Genomic DNA, 24,831 nt, shown 5'->3' on the forward strand with positions numbered 1-24,831 from the left:
CTTACTTGTTTTGCTTGGGGATTCTAAGTGTATATAGAAGGCTGATCCAAGGATTAACGACATGACGAGATAATAAACATGGACTGAATGATTTCAATCCTAAGTATGTTTCTTTTGCTGTTTAGAACGGGGAGAAAAACGAACGGATTCGATGCGAAAACAAAAATCTAACAAATATTCCCATTCCTCGTTCTCTTTCTCCTTCCTCCACTCTCACACGATTTCAATGGTGGCCGACCTGATGGTTGGTACCAATCAATACCCTGCAGGCTCGCGCTTTCTTTCCCAGGAAGCCGATTGGGTCGAGTTACCTAGTCGCAGTTTAATCCGGGGCCGCGAAGCATTCGCATGTGCGGAGTCCTCTGCCGGGGAAGTCACTTGCATCTTGGTTAATTGTCGCAAGTTCCACGCAGCCGGTGCTTCTTCCTCAGAAATCCTTTTTGGGGCTATGACCATCCTTGGTTCTTCGGGCAGTGCCTTGACTGTGGCATAACAATAAATGGTTCACAATGGACCTTTCTGGCGTTACATATTTTCGGGATGTACCCTCTGTAGCTTGACGCCGGTGCAAGGAGGCCATTCTGTCAACCGTTGGGCTTGAGGATGATATCACATCATAAGAGGTAACCGCTCTACGATCGTTCATGCAGATGGGGATCTATTCGTCGGCTGTGGCATGGTGTGACTGGCCTCAATGTGACGATAGTTCAGTCCGAGGGTAAACAATTCCTGGAGGCTGGCATTGACCTTATCATGCATGGTGATATTCTGTGGCGTGATCCTGTCGAGTTCCTCCAGCAGACGGGAGCGGCAATTGTAGTAACTGCGTTCAGCATTTTGTAGCCGATGTCCATGATGTGCTGAGCTTTGGGTGGCCTTGAGAGAACTGGCCTGGGAGTGCACCGAACGGGTGCGCTTCATGGTCTGGCCCGGGGTTGCGCCCGTGATCCTTTTCTTGCGGCCAGCTGGTTCCTTTCTTTTGATGGTCGTGGAGACCGGTGGAGCCTCCGGAGAGCTGGGACGCTCTGAAATCGTGTAGTCGTGCACTCGCCGCATGTGGTCGAATAGATTCCATCTCCGGGGGAATCCGTATCCTGGAACGGACCGTTCACAGCCCTCCCAAAGGCAGAGGTTGGGGTTATCTCCATGGCCATGTAATCCGTGAGCCTCGCGCTCGTGGCGGAACAAGCAAGCGTTGGATGAGAAGCGGAGTTGAGCTTCCACGCAAACATCCACTTTGCAACGGTAAGGCTTTAAGTGGGAGTCCAGGTATTTGCTGTTGATGCCGGTTAGCCTCTAGGGTCCGGCTATGCTAATGTGAAAGGGGGAACTTGCTGGTAAGCGCATTTCTGCGTGGTTGGCGTGTGGTTGCAGGTTTTGTCTCCAGTGGCAAATGGGCAGTGGTATTTTCCATCGCTATGAGTGGGCATAGAGTAGAAGGGGTGGTCTCGCGGGTTCCGTGCCTCGGCATTTTCCTTGGGCTTTTGCCGAAGTGATTCTCTCAAAGGCAGAGATGGGAAAAATTCCGGATCAGCCTTCACTTGGGGCTGAGACGCGGCTGGCAGGGCCACCCGGCGCGATGATCGGATAGGTCTGATGGTTCTAGGTAGCGCAGTTAGTCACCAGGATTTGAGGGACAATCTTGGCCTTCGTGACACTCACTTGTTGGGGTCCCGGTCAGTGAGCGCCGTGCTGGGGAACAAAGGGTCCATCGGGTTGACCCCCTGGTTGCCAATAGAAGTGAAGTCTCCAAGTAGGACATCATCAGTGGCCATAAACGAAGAAAAGCCCGTGTGAGAACATGAAGAAGTAACAGAGACATCATTACTAGCCTCCGTTAAGGGGGGGAGAGATTGGGACAGGTTGGAAAATGCTAGATGAAAGCTGATCTAGATTGGCTCTGGGGTATTGTCCAGCATCATCCATCATGGAATTCCAGGGATCCGGGCTCATGATCAACTGGCCATCTTCCGTGCGTGAACTGTGCCCATCGGAGTAGGTATCATCTGGGGTGCCACTGTGTATGTCAGGATCACTCTCAAAAAATCCATATAGGAGTATTTCAAGTCCTGGGACATATCACTGCGGTCATTGGGGTCTTGAACTGCTGGGAAGTCCGTCATCTCTGGGAACATCACATCATTGGGCCCCACTGTGGGCGTCATCAGCTGCTGAGACATGGAGAATGCAAGCATTTGCACTGCGGGAGAGTCCGGCTTGGAAGAAGAGATGGCCTGGTCGAGGGACTCGGCACCATTCATGGTCCAGTCCTTCATGTCCGGGGGGGTTCCATGGGTTGTGTGAGTACTGGAGCAAGCAGATGAATTGCCTGGGTTGACCAAGTCATCAGCCTGGATCGGTTGGGAAGCCAGGCTGGACATGGACTGAACTCCGGGGTTCAGTCCAGAGTGTGAAAGAGAGACCCGGTCTGGGTCGTTGGACCTGAGCGACATTATGGATAGGTCGCAGTATACACTGTTGATGCATCATGTTAGTGACCTACAATTCGACAACGCAAATATAGAACAGCAGAAAACAATAAAGATGTCCAAGATCCCGGGTGGGTCGAAGACCTGCCGTTCGGTGTTAGCAGTGTCATCTAGGTTAGCGATTCACAAGCTGACGCACCGAAGACGTGTTGGAGGACAGGGCAATCCGAGGGCAGAGGGGCGCGCGGTCCTGGAAGAGAAAGATTGCAGTTTGCATGCACATCCGGTTGATCGTCTGGAATAGATCCAAGCTCTCAGGAGGAATAGAACAGGGCGCCATGTAAAGCTTGGCCAGTGCGCTAGTTGTGCCAGGGAGTGGTATCATCATGGTCGTCATCATCATCCGCGGCAGTCCAGGTAAGTAAGGTCTTGATTTCCTAGGCAGTATAATTCGTATTCAGCATCATGGCTATGAGTCAACGTCCTGGGGTAAGTGACGAAGCAGGTGCTTCGGATCCATGTCGAATAGAGAGCACATTAACTCTCATCTGTGAACTCCTTGGCAAAGGAGACAGCATCGTAGGAAGGCCAAGGCCAGCATATCATCATTAATGAGTCCAGGGATCAACATTATTATTTCGTATCCTTGTGGGGAACAATCCATTGGGGGCGTTGGGTATCCAGTGGCAGGAATGGCAGCATCGTCCAGGGATCAATCCATGCACTCGCCTTCAGGCTTGAAGGCAAGGCCAGTTGAGGCCAACGGAGGAAAAAGTCCAGGGCAAGATCCAGTGGCAGTGTTTTGAAGCAAGTGAGTGTGCAACATTAACATCACTCAAGATGAGTCCGGTCACGCAGCGGCCGCCGCGGACGAGTATCCATGGCAGCAAAAAGAAAAAGAAAAAGATCACCATCATTGAATGCCAGTAGAATTGGCAGGAGTTCCAGCACTCCATTTAGGGTCCATGGACAGGATCCTGGGAATTCAAGTGTCGACGACATCCTTGGGAGAACAAGACAACGCGGCACAGGTCCGGCAACAAAAGATAGCACAGGCGCATAGGAACAAGGAAAGTGTGACGGGGACTACCTATTGACTCTGTTGATGTGCAGACTAAGGGCAGCCTGGGGGGGAGCGACAAGCAGAAAGCAAATCCTGTCCTGGAGGGATAGTATGTATATATGGAAAGAAGTCCTGGTGGGAATCAATGTAGAACTCTGATGGGGAGAGAGTTCCACGTCCAGTGGGTCAAATGTTGTAGTAGTGACTAGGGGATGGGTGAAAGGGGTATCTCGAAAGAATCAACAAGAAGGGAAAAAGGGTATCTCGAAGGTGGGAAGAGAAGAGAAAGGGACGGGAAGGGCCGAGGGGGATCAGCAGGTATTTAGCCGATGGGCAGGACGGGAGTCTAAGTGCGCTGGCCCATCCCACTACGTGATGTGATGGCCTGTGCAACGGGAGCGGTGAACTGGCGACGGGTGATTGGCACATGGAGAGGGTCGGCGCACGATGACGGGGATTGTTTGGTCAGGAGTGTATCCACGTCTCCGAGGGAGTCGTTACGGGGCTGCAGGAGCTGCGTTGCAAGCACATGGATTATGTTTCTATCTACTCCGTATCTAGTCAAACCTCGCGGGTGGGCGGTTCGGGGCGAGCCACGCCGACCCACTGTTGGGCAGCCATGCGTCAACTAATGAAAATCCTTTTGTCCGTCAGCATGGGACAAACAGGGGAACGCGATCAACCAGGCAGCAGGAAGACGAATTGTCAGATAAAAAGAAAGATGGTAATAGGTTGTCGTTCAGCAATCCGAAGATTTCAGGTGAACTATGCTTTGGAATATTGTTGCTCATCATGCAGGGCACGGGGCCTTGCGGTCGGCAGAGAGGGAAAGGAGGGAGGGTAGGATTGCTTACCTAGTGAAAGGGGGTGGGTGAGAACCGGGTTGGTCAAAGTCAGTCAATCGGGGAGGGGATGAAACACCAGGGGAGGTGAGAGTCGAGTTGTAAGTGGAAGAGAAAAAAAAAAGAGAGAGAAGAGAAAGGGAAGAAAGTGCGAAGGTCACGTGGTGGGTTTGCACTGTTTGTTGAGGTATCGGTATGCTTGCTTGCTTGTTGCTTGCTTGATTGCCGCACACCCACCACCAACATTATGAACTGGATGGGCAGCCAGCTGCGGCGTCATTCGGCTGTCAGACCGGGAGCATTGACCAGATCTCAGCGACAGAACCTCGTCAGGTCCCGGCTGAAAGCGTCCAGCACCTCCCAAGTGGCACGTCCACCAAGCCCATTCCAGTGGGAAAGCTTTGCTTCGAGAGAGGATCGAGACAAGGCCAAGGCAGACCTGAGACCGAAGTCAGTGGTCAATTGCTTCGAGTTCATGGAGGGTTTGTCAGTCCCTTTTGCACTGCTAACCCTCCATATCTTCTCCTAGAGCCAAGGAGTCTGTCCCTCCGTCACCAGCATCAAAGACCAATCATCTGGAAGGGATCAAGCGCCAGCTCCTCCAGAAATGTGACTGGGCCACCATATCGACCGCTTGTCCTTTGAACATCGCCTTCGCTCCAGTCGAAGAAACAGAGAGGTTTGGAAAGCGACGAAGACTGAACGACCACGATAAGAGGCGACTGAATACTCATGGACACGGAGCGGATCTCAGGCTGACCCACTCCGACCAAGAACGGACCAAATGTACTCTCCTCAATGTGGACGCTGGGGATATCCATATCCGAATCAATGGTCGTTCCACCGGTCTCCAGTCCAGTAACAGCCAAGGCAATAATGGCTCATCCCAGTCAATGCTTTTTGATTGCGAGGAATCTGCCCCTCCAGGCAGGGAAAAGGGGGCCATCTACACTAACCGTTTGTCGCTGAGATCGAACACGAGGTCCTTCCAGTCTCACAAATCATTGCCGCCTCCCCCTCGGCGAGCCGCTCTGGCTCAATTTCCTGACAAACATCTCTCTGTGCAAACCTCGCAGGAGACTTCAGATGACTCCGACATACGAAATCAAGTAGCAGGTGAGCAAAATGACGCAACGGGATCTCGGCCGTCGACTGTCGACCGCTCGGGCTCCGTTTCCTCCGTCCCGAGGGGACCCAGGCATTTCACAATTGAGGACCAATTCCTCGCGGAGCGGATGGGTTGCAGCGTCGGCCTGGTGGCTCAGCAGCGACCCAACACCGCGATCGAAACTCGGTCGAGTCAGCATGACCAATATTCACCTCTCAGTCCCACGGAGGCGGAACGAAGAGGGCCGGGTTGGTTTGGGAAGCCCCGCAATGCCATCGAACGAGCCACACACCCAAGCCGTCGCGATTGGCGTTTCTCAAGAGATATCAGCCCAGATGCCGACACAGCGCATGTCCTACGCGCATCGGGCTCCCAAGTTCCTGGGGCAGATGCAATCCGAGGGGGCGATACTTCTCTACTGAGGATCTTCGGACAGGAAGTCGCCTTGGACGGCAAGCTGACTACCAGGAAAAACCACGAACGAGCGTGTGGTCCGCCCGAAAGTCCCCCGTGGCGTCCCAACGCCCCCCGTAGGCCCACGGTGTTTGGCCAGCACTTTTCGCTGCCATCTTCATCGCCGGACCCGCTTCTCTAACATCCTCCCTAGCCTGGCTCTAGCATTTATGAAAACTGACCCTCCATGGCTGGATATTCATGCGTCCGGTATGAATGATCGTTGATATGACATTCTAGGCAGATATATATTTTCCTGGTGAACTGGGATGAGTATGTAAACAAGTCATCGGAATATACAATTATCCACTACGATAGATCGTTCCTTAGGAGTAGTGAGCCGGTCCCGGAGGTCGATGGCCGGGACCGGGTGCCATCCGCCGGCCCCTTGACGCAACACTTACCACCGTGAACGATTTTCCCTCTGTGCATCTCTGCCAGATTCCTGGATACCTATCAGAGAATTCCCAATCACCATGCCCAACGTTTCCAACCATGAGGCGGTCCTGGAGGGCCTGAAGAATGGCACCTATCGCACCCTGGGCGTGAGCGTCGGCTCGCACCAGGTCACCCCCGGGCTCCAAATCCCCAAGGGAGGTAGGCGATGCATCGTACGATCTCTATAGAACATGGCTCACCACCCACCAGACACCCAACCCACTCCGACTCTCTCGGCGCCATCGGACCTCCCGCCCGGTCCCTACACCGTGATTGCTCTCGACCTGGACGCGCCGTTCGTCTCGTGGAATGTGATGAGTCCCATCGCGCATTGGATTCAGACTGGCTTCCACGTTAAGCAGCCCGGACAGGCCCTCGAGAGCGACGAACCCGCGATCGGCCCTTGGGCTGCTGCGGGTCCCCCCCCTGGTGCGGCGCCGCATCGCTATGTGTTTTTCCTCTATAGCCAGAAGCCCGATTCGAGCCCGCCCCCGAACTTGACGGAGAAACCGATGGGGCTCACGCAGCGCACGAGATTCGATGCCGACGCGATGGTGAAGCAGCTGGGATTGGGGGAGCTTGTGGCCGCGAATTATTTCGTGTCGAACTAGTTAGTTAGTCTTTGCTGGACGATCCTGCGTCCCCCCTGTTGCGACCATCCTGATTATTCGGTCTTTTGCCATTCCGATTCGTTAGCTAGCAGGTTAGTTAACGTCTAATAACTAGTGATGATCCCTTTAGTAACATGAAAATATTCACCAGGTCGGGGCAGACGGAACCCGACATGCCGTGGTGGGGCTCGGGAGCGCCGTCCCCGAGCGGTAGATGCATAAAATCGGGATCTATATATGTCGTCGTGCCGTTTGGGTACCTTCCTCCCTCCCCGTTCACAACCCATTGATTATGACTATGGAGAGCGACAGCGACATCGAGTTTGCTCCTATTACGGAGCGAACCGTCACCGCCCTGGACGAACGGGAGCTGGAGACCTTGAACCGCATTGCCTCCAGCAAAATCGGCCAAGTCCTATCGGCCAGGAAAGAGAGCAAAGACCCCGGGCTGGATCCCAGCAGCCCCGAGTTTGATCACCACCGATGGGCCCAAACTGTGCTCAGCCAAGTACACGAATCTGGCATCGACATTCCACACCAAGGCGTGGTCTTCTCCAACCTGTGTGTGAGTGGCTCAGGAGCTGGCCTTCAATTCCAGGAGACCTTGATCTCTAGTCTCACTCTCCCCATCCGCTTTTTGACCAAGGCTCTCTCTGGACGTCTGTCGCCCCCGCGACGGATCTTGCACAATTTCGATGGCCTGTTACAGAGCGGCGAGCTTCTACTCGTCCTGGGACGTCCGGGAAGCGGATGCACCACACTTCTTAAAACCATCTGTGGGCATCTGGGAGGGTTGACCATGGAGCCAGACAGTGTGATCCACTATGAGGGCATCGGCTTCGAGCAGATGATCCAACACCACCGTGGGGAAGTGGCCTACAACAAAGAGGTCGACCTGCATTTCCCCCACCTGACGGTTGGCCAGACGCTCTCGTTTGCTGCCCACGCCCGTGCTCCACATCGGCGCATCGAGGATATGACGCGAAATGAGTATGTCGATACCATCACCAAGGTGGTCATGTCAGTTTTTGGGCTCTCGCACACCTATCATACCAAAGTCGGCAGTGAATTCGTGCGCGGCGTGAGTGGAGGAGAGAGAAAGCGCGTCAGTATTGCCGAGATGTTTCTGTCTCGGTGCCGCATTGGAGCCTGGGATAACAGCACGCGAGGGTTGGACGCGGCCTCCGCCCTGAAATTCGTCCGGTCTTTGCGACTGGCGGCTGACATGGGCTCATGCCATGCAATTGCCGCGTACCAAGCGTCCCAATCCATGTACGATCTGTTTGACAAATTGGTGCTTCTCTACGACGGGTATGAGATCTACTATGGCCCCCGGGATCGAGCCGTGTCCTACTTCCAGGACATGGGTTGGGCGAGACCCGAACGTCAGGTCAGCGGAGACTTTTTGACCGCCATCACCAACCCCACGGAGCGCAAGGCCCTTCCGGGGATGAAGAATAAGGTGCCGCGTACCGCCAAAGAATTTGCCGAGTACTGGAAGAAGAGCCCGGAGTACCAGACACTGCGCAATGAAATTACGAGCTATGAACGAGAGCATCCCCCAAGTGGCGACGATGCCAAGAGACTGCAGGCCAGCCATGAACAGCAACAAGCTCACCACACGCGGTCTCGCAGTCCCTATCTTCTTTCTATCCCCATGCAGATTCGCCTCTGCACACGGCGAGCCTACCAGCGAATGCTAAATGATCTGCCGACGGCCTTGTCTCCGCTTATTGTCCAGCTAATCCTGTCTTTGATTATCGGGTCTGTCTTCTACAACACCCCGGACACCTCGAGTTATTTTTTCCAAAAGGGTGCTGTGTGTTACTTTGCTGTGCTCATGAATGCTCTCCTCACCATCAACGAGATCATGCAACTGTATAGCCAGCGTCCCGTGGTGGAGAAACAGGCTGCTTATGCATTTGTTCACCCTTTTACTGAGGCAATAGCCAGTCTTGTGGTGGATCTGCCAATCAAGCTCCTGCGTATCTCAATCTTCAGTATTGTCCTGTACTTCCTGTCCAACCTCCGCCGGGAACCAGGGCCCTTCTTCATCTTCTACCTGTTCCTGATCTTTGCTGTCCTCACCATGTCGGGGCTCTTCCGCAGCCTGGGGGCACTGACCAAGTCCATCGGGCAGGCAATGGCATTTGCTGGTATCTTGGTACTCTGTATTGTTGTCTACACAGGTTTTACACTCCCACAGCCTTACATGCACCCTTGGCTCGCCTGGATTCGGTGGATCAATCCGATCTACTATACGTTCGAGGCACTGATAGCCAATGAGTTCCATGGTCGCAACTATGATTGTTCACAGTTTATTCCAAGCTACGGAACTGGCACGTCCTTCATCTGTTCGTCGATCGGTGCCGTGGCTGGTCAGCGGTTTGTTTCCGGGGATGCATTCATCGCACAAAACTATCACTATTACTACTCTCATCTGTGGCGCAACTTCGGCATCCTCGTCGCTTTCATGATCTTCTTCAATGCCATTTATCTGATGGCCACAGAATTTATTTCCAGCGATAAGTCAAAGGCAGAAGCACTCGTGTTCCGTCCTGGCCATGCCCCGAAACACCTCCAAGTAGGCCAGGATGCTGAGGATGGGGTGATGGAGCCTCCTAACAAGCTCGAAGTACAGCATACAAACGACACGATTCGTCTCCCGCAGCAGAAAGATGTTTTCTCATGGAAGGCCCTGAACTACGACATTCCTGTGAAGGAAGGTACTCGTCGACTTTTGGACAATGTGAACGGATGGGTCAAGCCAGGCACTTTGACCGCATTGATGGGTGTCTCGGGCGCAGGAAAGACAACTCTGCTGGATGTTCTCGCCCAACGAGTGTCAATTGGTGTGGTCACTGGGGATATTCTGGTAAATGGCCAGCCGTTGTTGCCAAATTTCCCCCGTCGGACTGGTTACGTGCAACAACAAGATCTTCACCTTGACACTACCACAGTGCGTGAAGCTCTACGGTTCAGTGCCATGCTCCGCCAGCCAAAGAGTGTGCCTAAACACGAAAAGTACGAATATGTGGAACAGGTGATTAAGGTCCTTGGCATGGAAGACTTTGCTGAAGCGGTCGTTGGATCCCTTGGAGAAGGACTGAATGTCGAGCAGCGGAAGCTGCTCAGTATTGGCGTTGAGCTTGCAGCAAAACCCACTCTTTTGATTTTCCTAGATGAGCCTACGAGTGGCCTTGACTCCCAGAGTTCGTGGATCATCTGTCAGTTCCTTCGGCGGCTCGCGGATCACGGGCAGGCTGTACTGGCTACGATTCACCAGCCGAGTGCAACTCTGTAAGTTCCTGCCACATCCTCCACACCATTTGTCAGGGATGGCTGGCTCTTCAAACACACAGCACTAACATACCATATAGGTTCCAGACCTTTGATCGTTTGCTCTTTCTGGCCAAAGGTGGCAGAACAGTGTATTTTGGTGATGTTGGAGAACAATCTTCTACCCTTCTGGAGTACTTTGAACGCAATGGTGCCCGAAAATGCGAAGAATTTGAGAATCCTGCCGAGTATATCCTCGACATGGTTGCCGGAGAAGGGTGTCCCGAAGTGGACTGGGCGCAAGCGTGGAGTAAAAGCCCGGAATACCAAGAAGTCCTCGCTGAAGTCGACCGGCTTCATTCACTACACAATGGGTCAACTCACGAACCCTTCGCCGACGAAGATAACGCTGAATTTGCCATGCCTCTCTCCACCCAGCTCTGGATTGTACTTGGACGCTGCTTCCAGGGCTACTTCCGCCAACCCGATTACATCTATGCCAAATTCATTCTCGGTATCGCTTCCGGGTTGTTCATCGGTTTCTCCTTCTGGCAGTCCGACAACACACAGCAAGGGTTCCAGGATGTGCTCTTCAGTATTTTCCTGTTGTGCACTATCTTCAATACTCTCGTGAACCAAATCATGCCACGATTTGTTGCCCAGCGCTCTTTGTACGAGGTTCGCGAACGCCCATCTCGTATTTACTCGTGGAAGGTCTTCATTGTGTCCCAAATTATCGTGGAAGTTCCCTGGCAAGTTTGCCTCGGTGTCTGTTCGTGGGCCTCCTTCTACTGGTCCGTCTTTGGTGCTGACCAGAGTGCTGAGCGACGCGGCCTCATTATGCTGTATATTGTACAGTTCTACATCTATGCTGCAAGTATGGCCCAGTTTGTCGTCTGTGCAATCCCTGAACCAACCCTTGCAGCGATGCTTGCCACACTTATGTTCGGACTGAGTTTCATTTTCAACGGAGTTTTGCAGCCCCCAACTGCCCTGCCACGGTTTTGGATCTTCATGTATCGCGTGTCCCCATTCACGTATTACATTAGCGGCATCAGCAGCACTGCGCTTCACGGTCGCAAGGTGGAGTGCAGCGCGGCTGAGCTCAGCATCTTTGACCCACCGCCGGGCCAGACTTGCATCGAGTATCTGGCGAGCTATCTCGAGAGCCCAACGCAACTTTACAACCACAACGCCACTTCAAACTGCAAATATTGCGCCATGTCCTCGGCGGATCAGTATCTGGCAGCCCGGGAAATTTACTGGGGCGATCGATGGAGGAACTATGGCATCTTCTGGTGCTACTTTGTGTTCAACATATTCGGAGCAATTACCCTGTACTATGTGTTCCGCGTGAGGACATCCAAGGCGAAGGCTGTGAAGGGCAAGAATCCCCTCTGAAATGGGACACGACGTGCGATTTGGATTATCATTAAATGTTGTATTACAACTGGTCACGTTCAGAAATACTGAGTGCAGAGCCTCATGCAGCGTAGCACAACTGATAGGAGTAACTTAGCATTCTTTATTCTCCAGAGGATCACTGGGACGCCGGGCGGTCTGGCATCTGAGCTATGAGGGGTTCCCGATTGTTCCGCCAGGTGGTTCGGGGTCAAAATCGCCACATTATTGGCCGGGTAGAAATCCGTACCCCACCACGGATAACAAACTATACCCAATTGGGGAAAAAGGACCCTATGTCCATTGCTGGTATATTCATCCATACAATATCGCGATCACACGTGCGGGGCTTTGCTTGCTATCGGACCCATCATGAAATACATCTCTACAGTCCATGAAGCCTCGAGGGCCTTGTTTTTCTCTTCCATTTTCATTTTCGTCGGCGATTACCCAAAAAGGCAAATCTCGCCCATTGCTTGTGGAAACAAGTCAACCATTTCTGAATCATGGCATCTAAACAACGGGTTGTTATAATCGGGGCTGGTATTGTGGGCACTAATCTGGCCGATGAGCTGATATCTCGAGGATGGCATGATGTTACAGTCGTCGAGCAAGGCCCATTACACATGCCGGGTGGCTCGACATCGCACGCGCCTGGCCTCGTTTTCCAGACAAATTCATCTAAGACTATGACACAACTTGCACGCTACACAGTTGAAAAGTTTCAGTCGCTTGAGAAAGATGGTCAGAATTGTTTCAACCAGGTGGGCGGTCTTGAAGTGGCGACGACGCCTGCACGACTCGAGGAGCTCAAGCGCAAACACGGCTACGCTACCTCATGGGGAATCGAAGCGCACCTCATAGGCGCCGAAAAATGTATTAGCATGTACCCTTTCCTCAATAAAGATCTCGTGCTCGGTGGCCTCCACATACCCAGCGACGGCTTAGCCTTAGCTGCTCGCGCGACACAGTTGCTCATTGAACGCACTAGCAAAGCTGGTGTCCGATACCTTGGCTCAACCCCTGTCACTGGAATCGAGCGGACAAGGCGATGTGTGACAGGTGTAAAGACCCTGAACGGCATCATTCCTGCCGATATCATAGTTTCTTGCGCTGGTTTCTGGGGCGTCAAGGTGGGTGCTATGGTCGACCTGCCAATTCCTTTACTCCCACTGGCGCATCAATACGCAAAGACGACAAAAGTCCCTGCTCTCTCCGGTCGTGATATCAATTCACTGCCTAACGGATTGAACGCGAGCCTGCCTATCCTACGCTACCAAGACCAGGATCTCTACTACCGCGAACACGGCGACCAGTACGGAATCGGTTATTACGGCCACCGTCCAATGCCTGTCAACGCATCATGGTTGGGTGCAACTTCTCGTCATGTCGATGAATACAATATGCCATCTCGACTCGAGTTCACTCCGCATGATTTTGATAAGGCTTGGAAGCTGTCCCAAAATCTCTTGCCTGCTTTACGTGAAACCGAAATAGCGGACGCTTTCAATGGCATATTTTCGTTTACGCCCGATGGCGGACCTCTCGTAGGTCAAGCGCCCGATATTGATGGTTTCTATGTTGCTGAAGCGGTATGGGTCACACACTCGGCTGGTGTGGCACGATCCGTAGCTCAAATTCTTACTACGGGCCAATCTGAGATCGATGTCAGCGAGTGCGAGTTGTCCCGCTTTGAGGAGATCCAACTCAGTCAAGAATACGTGAGCGAAACATCACAGCAGAACTTCGTTGAGATATACGATATCATACACCCTCTTCAACCAAGAGACTCCCCTCGCAATCTTCGTGTCAGCCCATTCTACGCTCAACAACGAGACCTGGGTGCGTTCTTTCTTGAAGCTGCAGCATGGGAACGTCCGTATTGGTATGAAGCAAATGCGCCATTGGTCAAGCATCTCCCTTCACACTGGCAACCGGTTGCTCGCGATTCCTGGTCAGCACGGTACTACTCGCCTATAGCTGCAGCAGAAGCCTGGAAGACACGAAATGCAGTAGCGATGTATGATATGACCTCTTTCCACCGATTCGAGGTTTCAGGACCAGAAGCTGTTCATCTGCTCCACAGGTTAACCACGAGCGATATTACGACTAAACCTGGCACCATAACCTATACCCTGCTTCTGAACAATAACGGCGGCATCCGCAGTGATATTTTTGTGTCGAGGCTCAATGAAAACCTGTTTTGGGTGGGTGCGAATACTGCTATTGATTTAGCCTATCTTGTCCAACAAGCCCGTTATCACGAGCAGCGCACAAAGAGTGGGTGGGTGCGGGTCCGCGACATCACTGGTAGCACATGCTGTCTTGGACTCTGGGGTCCTCGTTCCCGGGACGTTATTCGCGCTGTCAGCTCGGACGACTTTTCCAATAAAGCGCTCCCTTACTTCTCTCTCAAGAAAGCAACCATCGCCGGTATACCTGTTACCATGATGCGCAAGTCCTATGTTGGGGAGCTGGGTTGGGAGATCCATGCCAGCACCGAGTATGGACATCGGCTGTGGGACGCTCTTTGGCAAGCAGGAAAGCCTCATGGTCTCGTTGCAGCCGGTCGCGCAGCATTTAACGCATTGCGGCTTGAGAAAGGTTATCGCACCTGGGGTACTGACATGACAACCGAGCATGATCCGTTTGAAGCTGGTGTTGATTCTGCCATCAAGGCGAACAAAAAAGAAGACTACATTGGCAAGGCAGCGCTCATTGGCCGCGCAAATCAGACATTATCTCGAAAGCTACGTTGCCTAACCATCAACGATGGCTCCTCTACGGTCCTTGGGAAGGAGCCCGTGTACTATCAGAGCAAACCGGTTGGGTATATTACCAGCGCTGGGTTCGGATACACCATTCGGAAGCCAATTGCCTATGCTTGGCTCCCGAACAGAGTGGCTGAAGGCGAACCCGTTGAAATCGAATACTTTGGACGGCGAATTCAAGCAACGGTTACGGCTGACCCATTGTACGACCCGAATATGAGTCGTCTTTATGATGGCAGTCCAGCTATTACATCACAAATCGAGAACCACCTGAAGCCCCGTTTATAAAAACGTCCAAGATACGGAAGTACAAGACGTTGGCGAGATAACTGGTCGTAAATGTCAGACCGACAGAGCTTGATACCGGTTTCTTTATGCAAGAATTAAGAAGAGTGTACTTCGATTTAGCATTGTTTGTTCTATTAATACACCGGTCTCAAAATGGCCTCGTAAATTCGCCCCCATCCTTTCTGCTAGCTGATTACTCTAAATGCGTATCATAACGGCCCGGGTGTAGTTCCGTTTCATATCATATTTCATGACCACCGGAGGGTACTCGGCAGGTGATCTCGGGTGACCCGCGGTGGATCCGGTCGGTGTCCAGTTCTGGCGCCGAGACAAATGCCTAGGCTGCACACTTCGCCTCGTCAACCGCGTATTTATTGCTCTACATCTTTCCAGGAAATACTGGCGAAGAAAGGATGTCCAAGATTTCTAACAGTCTCAAAGCATTGATCAATGCTCCTGCCGCCCGCCCAGCGACTGTGCCTGCCCCGCAAAACATCGCCGCTATCTATCGAGTCATTCAGCAGAGTGTCCGGACCCAAAATGTCTCGCCGTCGTCATGGCTGGCTCTGTCGGTCAGTTCTGAATCTTGCAAAACCTAATAATGTTTCCCCCTTCTCTAACACGGCGATCATGTAGACAGCTGCGACAATGACCATGAACTCGCCCGACTCACTTTCAGCCCTGTATCAACTTGCTACCACCGGTCCTTCAACCGACGCAGTCGAAACTGCCGAACTTATGCGTGAAGTTGGCCTCAAATGCATTAGCTTTAACGGCATTCCTCGTACTATCAACTGCCTAAATTCCTTCAAAGATAGTTTACCCGCTGCAGTCGCCTCCCAGCTCTCATCCACTCCGACGCGAACCCCTACTCCGAACAACATTGGTGCTATCAGCGACCGCGGCCGTGCACTTTGGGACTCGATATACTATCCATTTGAAACGAAGCTATATCGTAAACTCGCAGATTCGCATCCGGATTTACCGGTTCATATTTTGAACAGTCACTATGGTGCCTTGCTCTCTGATCCGGTGCGTGGTACCGGTGCCTCTGTCGGGCGGGTTCTCACCTCTATTGTGGCTGTATCCTGTTTGCGCGCTCAATCCGGCGTTGGTCCACAGGTGACGTCTCATATTTTTGGTCTACGAAAAGCGCTCGAGGATGGGACATGGGCGAACGATAGAGAAAATCAGGAGGCCGCGCAGTGGTTAGCCAGTGATGAGGGCAATTCCTGGATCTTAAACAGTGTCGACACTATTGTTGAGGCTATCAGTCAAGGCGCTGGGTCGACTTTTGCTCCAAGCAGGACGAAACTCTAGCATGTACATAGCTTTTCAGAGCAAGGAAAACGACGACCTCTCCCAATGAGTAGAAATTCTACCATGTTAGGGCATGTCGCCGTTAAAATATTGCCGTTAAAATATGAAGATAACCTTCTTCTAGCCAACGTTTCATCTCAAGGAGTTAAAGCAAGACTCGAGAAGTCCACAGCGACTAAGATACTCGCTCCATTCACCACTGATCAACACTTATACTTCAGTAAAAGGAACTAAGCTTACGTCTTTCCCTAGTCTTGTAGAAATATGTTTCAGGTAATTTTTAGCTTTGTCTTCGCATTCGATCCCATGGATTATCTGATAGACTTCCGCTCACATGATCGGGACGAACGCGGGACAAAAGGCGGGCCTTTGGTTGTGAAGGGAAAAATTGCTACTCTTGGCTAAAATTTCCATCATCAGGCAATTAATAATTATATGTGACTGTGAAATCTGTGAGTTTATTCTAATAAAGACCTCTTTTTTTTGTGGGAGCTATACAGCCGTTGGTCATGGTGGGTGTAGTACTGTGTGGGGCCCGAAAATAAGGAATTGTTGAAAGGCGAATGCCGTGTGACTGGGCATGAATCAATCCCAAGATAAGAACCAGGATAAAGATATTGCGTAGAGGCTTCAAGTGTCTACAACGACATATTCCCAAGACCATGCCATAACTTGATTATACGGATACCGCTCGATTCGCTCGACGGAGGTCTGCTGGTATGATAACCCGAGAATCTTATTTGGGTTGGAATAGTTCATGCCGCTTGCAATCAAACAAAAAGTAAAGGAGACCTAGTCCTACAACTTTCCGTACCAACCAACTCATGATATAGTAGGGCATGATCGGGGTGACAGCCTCAGCTTCAAGCTAACTGGACTGTGATTAACCTTTCCAATGTGTCAAGTTTCGGATTCGGCTCAGTAAGATGAAGATCAAGCCTGTAGACAATTGATGCCAACGCCAACTTTACATCATAGTATGCAAGGTTGCGACGAAGCCTGAGCCGCACCAAGCCGGGGAACTCGGGAATAAACAGACTCTAAGCGGTCCGAGATCGTGGATCCCTCACCAGACCAGCAGAACCGAATCCTGGATCTCTCCGAATGACAAGACCAGATACGAAAAAGCAACCTGGAATCCGCATTCCGAGTGAGAATCTGGAGTCCCGGCATTTACCATGATGTTCAAACCGCTGGACATCTTATAAATCCTTACTCGATGATATCCAGGTTATGCTTCATAGTTTCACTAGAAGTTGATCGATATTATCTAATAAGAAAAAGAACCATTCGACTTGAGAAATTGTCACACTAGGTTGAGATTGACGCTCTTGGTTTGCGTAAATGACAGCAGCTCGTCCAGCCCTTCCTCTCTCCCCGTGCCGGACTCCTTAACCCCCCCAAACGGCACACCCAGGAAGTGTCGGCCGACTTGGTTGACCCAGATAAACCCGGCCTCAATCTGGCCCACAGTCCGCTGGGCGGTGCTCATGTTTTGGGTATACACCGCCGCGGTCAGTCCGTACGTCGTGTCGTTGACCTGGCGCAGAGCCTCCGCCTGGTCCTTCCACTTGAAGACAGACATGACCGGCCCAAAGATCTCCTCGCGCGCAATTCGCATATGTGGCTGGACATTGGTGAAAACTGTCGGCTCGACAAAATATCCACCCTCAATAGCTGGGTTATTGCTAGGCACGACACCCCCGAGAGCGAGATGGGCCCCCTCCTGCTTTCCACTGGCGATGAAGCTCAGAACACGTTCCTGGGCGACCTTGCTGATCACGGGGCCCATCGTTGTCGCCATGTCGGTCGGAACTCCTGGCTTGTACATTGCCTGGACATTTTCTAATACGCGCAAAACAACCTCATCATGGTGCGATTCGTGCAGGAAGACGCGGGAAGTCGAGCCGCATGACTGGCCGGCCCAGGTGAAGTTCATCCCGCGAGTGATGCCATCGACGAGTCGGTCGATGTCGGCGTCGGGAAATGCCAACAGGGCGTTCTTTCCACCCAACTCAAACAGTGTGGGCTTGAGGGTGTCGGCAGCAGCACGCTGGATCGCTTTGCCCGTCGGCACGCTGCCAATCAACGTGATCTTCTTCACGAGCGGGTGCGTTGATAGTGACTGGCCACAAGGGACGCTGCCAGGCAGAATATTCAGGACACCCGGTGGAAAGACATCAGTGAGGATCTCTGCCAGCCGCAGACACGACAAGGGCGCCTGCTCCGGCGGCTTGATGATGACCGTGTTTCCTGCCGCCAACGGAGCAGCCATCTTGCCGCCGGCAAACATCACCGGGTGATTGTACGCGACGATGCGGGCGACGACGCCCAAGGGCTCGCGCAGGGTGTAATGGAATTGATCGTTCTCGCGAGGAATTGTCTCGCCCTTGATCATCGGGATCAGACCAGCGAAATAGTCGAGGTTGGCCGCAGCCACGTTGGCGTCGCTGAGCATCTCCGCGATAGGGTTGCCGGTGTTGAGGGCATCAATCATGGCCAGCTCCGCGGCATGTTTCCGGATCACCTCGGCCGCATTGCGTAGGTATCCTGCTCGTTGCGCCGGAGTGGTGGACCGCCAGGCCGGGTAAGCCTTCGCGGCAGCTTGAACGGCCGCATCGACATCCTGAGGATCAGCCTGCGCGACGGATGTGATAACGCTGCCGTTGCCGGGATTGAAGGTCTCACGATACTGACCCTGGAGTGGCGCGTGCCATTCGCCGCCGTAAAACAGCTCGCAGTGTTTCGGGAGGGCTTCTGCTGGGTCGGGTAGCTGGGTCATGATGGCACCAAATGTTGGTATTAAAAGATACGGATAAAACGCCGTGCCTCTCCATCTCTTTATTTATCTGTCCTGCTTTACGGTTCCAGTTTCCGCGCTCTCTCGGCAACCTCTTCAGTTTCCGGATAGCTCACGGAAGCATCATCCGTGTGCTGCGAAGAAGTGCGGGGGAAGTTCTCTCCGTTCCCGGCTTCCCCAGTTGTTACCGGTAGCATATCCGGCTTGAAATATACAACAGATCAATTGCCATGGAAACAGTGCACCAGTCTAAGCGGCGTCGTGTGGCTGTAGCCTGTGATGATTGCCGACGACGCAAAATCCGATGTGATGGCCAGCAACCCTGCTGCACTTATTGCCTAAACCATGACCTGTCCTGCGTGTACCAAAAAACATCGCAACGCGTGCAGGTGCCACAAGAGTACCTGAACTCCTTGCTGCGTCAGGTAGAGGAGCTACGCCGCAATGCTCCCCAGACCAATTCTGAGCTGATAACGACGGTGCCTCCGGCCGCCGTGGAAACGCAACCGACTATCATACCCTCGCCGCAGTCTGTTGACGATCGGAAGAATGAGAACAATGAAGAATTTTCCACCGATGCGATGGTCTGTGCAGGTCCCTCGCCACAGACCGGCAGGGAATATTTCGGTAAATCATCAACGCTGGCATTCCTCGAGGTGCTACAGACCATGACTTCTCGCACCGGCACCGCGGTGATGAAGGATATGCATCGATCACCGCAAATAGATAGCTTTTCAGTACCCGGGATGCTTAATCTTCAGGCCCCATTGCTGCCTCCTCGTTCAACGGCAGATCACCTCGTCGATACCTACTTTACACGGGTTTCATACCTGTACATGATTCTGCACGAGCCGACTTTCCGCAACCGGTACGAACAACTGTGGCAGTCCGGGCCAGATGAGCCTGACCGCCTCTGGTTGTGTATCATCAATGCGGTCTTTGCGCTGGGGAGTTTATTCTCAGATCGGTTGCCGGCGGAGAATAGCGAGACGACGGCCCGGTCGTTCTTCGCACAGGCCAAGCAGCTTCTCAACTTTGACTGTCTTGACTCGGGAAGTTTGACCATGGTCCAAGCTCTCTTGCTCATGGGTCAGTACTTACAGAGTACCACACAGGTCAACCGCTGCTGGTACGTGTTTGGGCTAGCGATCCGAACTGCGCAAGGACTCGGTCTGCAGTCAGCAGAGGCTAACCAGCGCTGTCCACCGCTGGAGCGTGAGTTGCGGAGGCGCTGCTGGTTTGGCTGTCTCATCATGGACACAATGGTCGCTATGACCTTTGGAAGGCCGTTGATGATCCCTTCGGAGCACTATGAGGCCGTGGTAGACAATGACGACGAGATGCCGGCTTGTGTTGATGATACGTGTATCACGCCTACTCAAATATTTGCTCAGCCAAAGCATGTAGCTGCTCCAAAGATCCTTCTGTTTATCTACAAGGCCAAGCTCTATGTCGTGCTGCACCGCATTCTCAAAGCCCTGTACCAGGGAAATGGCGAGACGACTTATTCAGGAGGCGAGATGCTCGAGTTTGACCGACAATTGCGTGCATGGAAGGATAGTTTACCACCATGCTTACGAATGGACAGCTCTGTGAACTTGAATGATAGTCTTGACTCCCTCCGTCGACGACATGTTCTTCACGCCCGCTATCTTACTATTCGAATCCTTCTAACACGGCCCAGTTTAGCAACCGTCACACAGATAACAAGTGCTAACGATGGTGGCAAGGACTATCTTCGCCCATTACACGACTCTTTCGCACTCACAGCTGCAGAGAGCTGCATAGACACTGCCATACAGTTGATCGAGCATATCCGGAAGAATGTTATCGCAGACGGCCACTTGCTCGGCGCAGCGTGGTACAATACGTACTCCGTGTTTAGCGCGGGATTGGTCCTGTTCGCTGCACAGATTATCCCCGGGCTGCAACGCGAGACGACCGTGACGTCCTGGAGGGCGAGTAAGGAGATTATGAAGGCGCTAGCGGTGCGGTGCAGCGCGGCGAGGACGTGTGTGTCTATTCTCGAACTTTTCGAAAAGCACCTACAGGGTAAGTTCACTTACTCCACGAAAACGAAGGCCAGTGCTCATTATTAGGCCTTGATTTTGCGGACGACCTAGACTTGACGATGTCACCATTGGCGTTCCAGGATTGGATCGGGTCCTTAGACTGGATGAATATCGATCAAATAAATGACTAGTATTAACCGACTATTGGCCTCTACATAGACCATCCATATCAAGTGCTGCGTACATCTTCGACCTCCTCCGTAGCGTTCTTTGACGACTGTCCCAGCTCTCGGGATTCCTGAAAGCCATACTTCTCCGCAAAGTAAAAGTCGATCTCTTCAAGAGACAATCCCTTTGTCTCCGGGAACCAGAAATAGACGACCACAGCGTTGAAGGTGTTGAGAACAGCCAAGATGATGTAGAACCGGTATTTCATGTTGGTGATCGCGATGGGCGCGACTTCCACGATCAAGAACTGGAAAAGCCAGTAACAGATGTTCCCCAGTGCGAGACCTTTTTCACGGATCTGCAGAGGCAGAATCTCTGTCGGATACGCCCACGATGGACCCAACCAAGTCATGGCATTGCCACCGTAGAAAAGGAAGAACATCACAACGGCAGTGGTGCCAAGAGTGTTCTGAGAAGACGGAGAGGAGGACGGCTCCTCGGCCTTTGCCAGGATGACCGAGATAATCACGAACATGACGAGTTGCCAGATAGCCCCACCCCAGAGGAAGATCCGACGGCCAACGCGGTCGATGGTGAAGACCGGCACGAGAGCGCATATCATCGAGGTCAGGGAGCTCAGCCCGGCAATCCACAAGGATTTGGTGTGGGATGCTCCCATGAATGTCTCGAGAAGTGTAGGCATGTAATAAGTAACGGAGTTGATGCCGCCCAGCTGGTGCATGATCATCGTCCCGCAGGCGAGTCCTAGACGGCGCAAGTTCTGCGTAGGACCCATGGTAATCAGAGACCTGTACGACGATTCCGCGCTGCGCGACTCGAGGGCAACAGCCTCTTCGATCTGCGCGAGGCGGAATTCGGCGGACTCCTCATGCAGGCGGCGGAGAATGGCGAGGGCTTCGTCGCGGCGGCCCTTCTTCACCAGCCAGCGTGGAGATTCGGGGAGGAAGATAACTAATATTGTGGATATCACCATAAACACCAGTTGAAAGGCGACAGGGAACACGAAAGCAACCCGCGTAGTCACCGAGTGAAAACCGTAGTTGATCCACTGTGCGAGAAACAGCCCTGTCGCGCTACCTCCCAGGAGCTGTAGTGTCAGGTACGCTCCGCGTGACCGCGGAGGGACAACCTCTGCCTGCCACAGACCGACGGTAGATGTCATAATCCCCACTCCCAATCCGCAAACGATCCGGCCGGCCACCAACTCAGCTAGATCCATGGAGAGACATTGGACAATTGCGCCGATGGTACAGATCAGTAGACCCGTGAGGATGGTCCGGCGACGACCCAGCGGTGCCCCGATAAAGAAAGCCACCAGGCTGCCCAGGAAGCCGCCAATGTTGTACATGGCGCTCACGGTGCCGAGCAGCTGAGAGCTTGGCTTGTTGAACGTGCGCAGGAACCAGGGGAGCACGATGATGCCGGAGAAGACGCCATTGTCGTAACCAAACAGGAGGAAGCCGCACGACGATGCGATTGTGATCAGGGTGATCAGGAGGGTCCCTTGCAGCGGCATGGCCAGACTCCGGGACAATCAAGTACGAGGACTAAAGATAATCTGAAAATGGTTGAAGTGATGGCAGTTCACTGGATATTCGACCAGCAGAGGAAGAGGGTCATCCCATACTAGTAGATCAATGTATAAGGACGGCTAGGTGTTCCGGGAGCCCTCAGAGACGGCTGGGTTAAGCTTTACCCCAGGTTCTTTACCCCGGATCCACTACATAGAACGTCGGAATCCTGAACCTTGACTTCGGGATCTCCTACCGCGATGAGCAACATGTCGTGATATAACCAAGTGCCTCTCCGCAAAATATGCCTTTATCTCTCTCCACATAGCAACCCTGCAAATCATTCATCATGTCCAATTTGATTTCCGACCGGCCGTCTCGCCCGGCCAACGTTGGTCTGCAGTGGAACAGCGATGCGATCGTAGAGCAACTGTCCCGATTGGGCCTGGAGTACATAACACTGGTGCCCGGCTCGAGTTACCGCGGCGTGCATGACAGCCTGGTGAATTACAAGAACAACACGAACCCGCAGATTCTGATGTGCCTGCACGAAGAGCACACGGTTGCAATCGCCCATGGATACGCCAAGGTGACCGACAAACCGATGGCGGCAGCGGTCCACGCGAACGTCGGACTGATGCATGCGACGATGGCGGTGTATAACGCATTCTGCGACCGGGTACCGGTGGTAATGCTCGGTGCCACAGGACCGTTAGATGCGGCGCAGCGCCGCCCGTGGATCGATTGGGTGCACACATCGGGGGATCAAGGCGCCCTGATCCGGCCATTCATCAAGTTTGACGACCAGCCACACTCGGTGCCGGCCGCGATCGCAACTCTGGTACGTGCGACGGGGCTGGCGACACAGAAACCCCGTGCGCCGGTGTATGTGTGTCTGGACGTGAGTTTGCAGGAGGAAAAACTGGCGAATCCAGACTCGGTGCGCTTCCCGACCACAGAGCGGTATCTGAACCTTTCGACGCCCGGTGCAGCGGCAAATGATGTACGGAAGGTACACGCACGACTGGCGCAGTCCCGCAAACCGCTCTTCCTGCTCGGCCGCCTCGATCGTTCGCAGCAGGGCTGGAGCGAGCGCATCCAGCTGGCCGAACGGTATGAGGCCCGGGTGCTCACAGATCTGAAGCAGGCCGCCGCTTTCCCGACGGGGCATCGCCTACATGCCAGCGCCCCCGCAGTGTTCAATACGCCGCGGACGTGCGAGCTGATCCGCGAAGCAGACGTGATCGTCTCCTTCGAATGGGTCGATCTCGCGGGGACACTGCAGGCCGCGTACCCGCCGGGAGAGGAACCAACGGCCCAGGTTGTCCATATCAGTCTCGACTCGGCGCTACACAACGGCTGGTCCAAGGACCACTTTGGTCATCCTCCGGTGGATCACTCAATCACAGCAGATGCAGACAAGTTCGTCTCCAGCTTGCTCCAAACAGCTTCGGTGTCACCTGTCGCCCGAGAATGGACGGATCCCCCTCCAATCCCTACATCGGTCCTGGCCGACGGCGAGGAGATCTACATGAGCCACCTCTCCCAGGCGCTGTATTCGACCGTGAGTCCCGACGACATGTGTATCATCCGGATTCCCCTCGGCTGGAAAGGTGGCGAGATGCGCGCGACGCACCCTCTGGCCTACCTGGGCCAAGACGGGGGTGGTGGCGTGGCCTCTGGCCCTGGACAAGCGGTCGGATCCGCATTGGCATTGAAAGACAGCGATCTACTGCCCGTGGCGATCTTGGGCGATGGCGATTTCCTGATGGGCGGATCTGCGCTGTGGACCGCGGCGCGGTACGGCCTGCCCCTGTTGGTAATCGTGGCCAACAACGCGTCCTTCTTCAACGATGAGGTACACCAGGAGCGTGTGGCCCGGGTCCGCAGCCGGCCTGTCGAAAACAAGTGGATTGGGATCCGGATCGACGACCCTTTACCGGATCTGAGCCAGAACGCGGTATCGCTGGGGGCAACCGTAGTGGGCGGACAGGTGCAGCGGCGGGGGGAGTTGGGCGAGACGCTGCGACGGGCGGTGGACGAGGTGCGGCGCAAGCGCACAGTGGTGGTTGTCGATGTGCAGGTGCGGCCGGATGGGTACTCGGCGGCGTTGGAGAAGGCGGACTAGTTAGATTTGGCATAGAGTATTATTATCATGATAGCTAGAGTAAAGCCCTAGGAGGTGCAATTCTGACTCCTTGCTAAATTTGGAATCCTTGTTTCTGTCTCACAAGATGGGACGCCTAGATGACCGTTGGATCCGCCAGATGCGTGCCCCGTCGATTAGGTTTACGGTTGACTGGATTCGTTACTCTA

At 53.3% G+C, this 24,831-nt stretch overlaps 12 protein-coding genes across 12 annotated transcripts; 8 read left to right on the forward strand and 4 right to left on the reverse strand.

Annotated features, from left to right (window-relative positions):
- Nucleotides 1-226: 226 nt before the first annotated feature.
- Nucleotides 227-493, forward strand: N7510_002598 (uncharacterized protein; the record flags this gene model as incomplete). The annotated part of the gene is made up of 1 exon (XM_056974525.1): nt 227-493. The coding sequence occupies one exon, from the start codon at nt 227-229 to the stop codon at nt 491-493; it is 267 nt and encodes an 88-aa protein (XP_056839642.1).
- A 149-nt stretch (nt 494-642) lies between these two features.
- On the reverse strand, nt 643-2,381 carry N7510_002599 (putative C2H2 finger domain protein; the record flags this gene model as incomplete). Its single annotated transcript, XM_056974526.1, has 3 exons — nt 643-1,276; nt 1,663-1,889; nt 1,983-2,381. 3 exons carry the CDS (start codon nt 2,379-2,381, stop codon nt 643-645), a joined length of 1,260 nt encoding a protein of 419 aa, XP_056839643.1.
- A 223-nt stretch (nt 2,382-2,604) lies between these two features.
- On the reverse strand, nt 2,605-2,817 carry N7510_002600 (uncharacterized protein; the record flags this gene model as incomplete). Its single annotated transcript, XM_056974527.1, has 1 exon — nt 2,605-2,817. One exon carries the CDS (start codon nt 2,815-2,817, stop codon nt 2,605-2,607), a length of 213 nt encoding a protein of 70 aa, XP_056839644.1.
- Nucleotides 2,818-4,581: 1,764 nt separating this feature from the next.
- N7510_002601 (uncharacterized protein) lies at nt 4,582-6,037 on the forward strand (the record flags this gene model as incomplete). Its single annotated transcript, XM_056974528.1, has 2 exons — nt 4,582-4,820; nt 4,864-6,037. 2 exons carry the CDS (start codon nt 4,582-4,584, stop codon nt 6,035-6,037), a joined length of 1,413 nt encoding a protein of 470 aa, XP_056839645.1.
- A 334-nt stretch (nt 6,038-6,371) lies between these two features.
- On the forward strand, nt 6,372-6,944 carry N7510_002602 (YbhB/YbcL family Raf kinase inhibitor-like protein; the record flags this gene model as incomplete). The annotated part of the gene is made up of 2 exons (XM_056974529.1): nt 6,372-6,492; nt 6,544-6,944. 2 exons carry the CDS (start codon nt 6,372-6,374, stop codon nt 6,942-6,944), a joined length of 522 nt encoding a protein of 173 aa, XP_056839646.1.
- A 292-nt stretch (nt 6,945-7,236) lies between these two features.
- On the forward strand, nt 7,237-11,624 carry N7510_002603 (uncharacterized protein; the record flags this gene model as incomplete). Its single annotated transcript, XM_056974530.1, has 2 exons — nt 7,237-10,244; nt 10,325-11,624. 2 exons carry the CDS (start codon nt 7,237-7,239, stop codon nt 11,622-11,624), a joined length of 4,308 nt encoding a protein of 1,435 aa, XP_056839647.1.
- A 506-nt stretch (nt 11,625-12,130) lies between these two features.
- N7510_002604 (GcvT family protein) lies at nt 12,131-14,683 on the forward strand (the record flags this gene model as incomplete). The annotated part of the gene is made up of 1 exon (XM_056974531.1): nt 12,131-14,683. The coding sequence occupies one exon, from the start codon at nt 12,131-12,133 to the stop codon at nt 14,681-14,683; it is 2,553 nt and encodes an 850-aa protein (XP_056839648.1).
- A 413-nt stretch (nt 14,684-15,096) lies between these two features.
- N7510_002605 (uncharacterized protein) lies at nt 15,097-16,003 on the forward strand (the record flags this gene model as incomplete). Its single annotated transcript, XM_056974532.1, has 2 exons — nt 15,097-15,255; nt 15,320-16,003. 2 exons carry the CDS (start codon nt 15,097-15,099, stop codon nt 16,001-16,003), a joined length of 843 nt encoding a protein of 280 aa, XP_056839649.1.
- Nucleotides 16,004-17,309: 1,306 nt separating this feature from the next.
- N7510_002606 (uncharacterized protein) lies at nt 17,310-18,785 on the reverse strand (the record flags this gene model as incomplete). The annotated part of the gene is made up of 1 exon (XM_056974533.1): nt 17,310-18,785. One exon carries the CDS (start codon nt 18,783-18,785, stop codon nt 17,310-17,312), a length of 1,476 nt encoding a protein of 491 aa, XP_056839650.1.
- Nucleotides 18,786-19,033: 248 nt separating this feature from the next.
- Nucleotides 19,034-20,902, forward strand: N7510_002607 (uncharacterized protein; the record flags this gene model as incomplete). Its single annotated transcript, XM_056974534.1, has 1 exon — nt 19,034-20,902. The coding sequence occupies one exon, from the start codon at nt 19,034-19,036 to the stop codon at nt 20,900-20,902; it is 1,869 nt and encodes a 622-aa protein (XP_056839651.1).
- Nucleotides 20,903-21,044: 142 nt separating this feature from the next.
- On the reverse strand, nt 21,045-22,520 carry N7510_002608 (uncharacterized protein; the record flags this gene model as incomplete). The annotated part of the gene is made up of 2 exons (XM_056974535.1): nt 21,045-21,792; nt 22,120-22,520. 2 exons carry the CDS (start codon nt 22,518-22,520, stop codon nt 21,045-21,047), a joined length of 1,149 nt encoding a protein of 382 aa, XP_056839652.1.
- A 344-nt stretch (nt 22,521-22,864) lies between these two features.
- N7510_002609 (thiamine pyrophosphate-binding protein) lies at nt 22,865-24,643 on the forward strand (the record flags this gene model as incomplete). Its single annotated transcript, XM_056974536.1, has 1 exon — nt 22,865-24,643. One exon carries the CDS (start codon nt 22,865-22,867, stop codon nt 24,641-24,643), a length of 1,779 nt encoding a protein of 592 aa, XP_056839653.1.
- Between the last annotated feature and the right edge of the window lie 188 nt (nt 24,644-24,831).

The sequence above is a fragment of the Penicillium lagena genome (assembly GCF_028827675.1).
Source record: "Penicillium lagena strain IBT 129212 chromosome Unknown utg000001l_segment0_segment0, whole genome shotgun sequence".
Classification (NCBI taxonomy): Eukaryota; Fungi; Ascomycota; class Eurotiomycetes; order Eurotiales; family Aspergillaceae; genus Penicillium; species Penicillium lagena.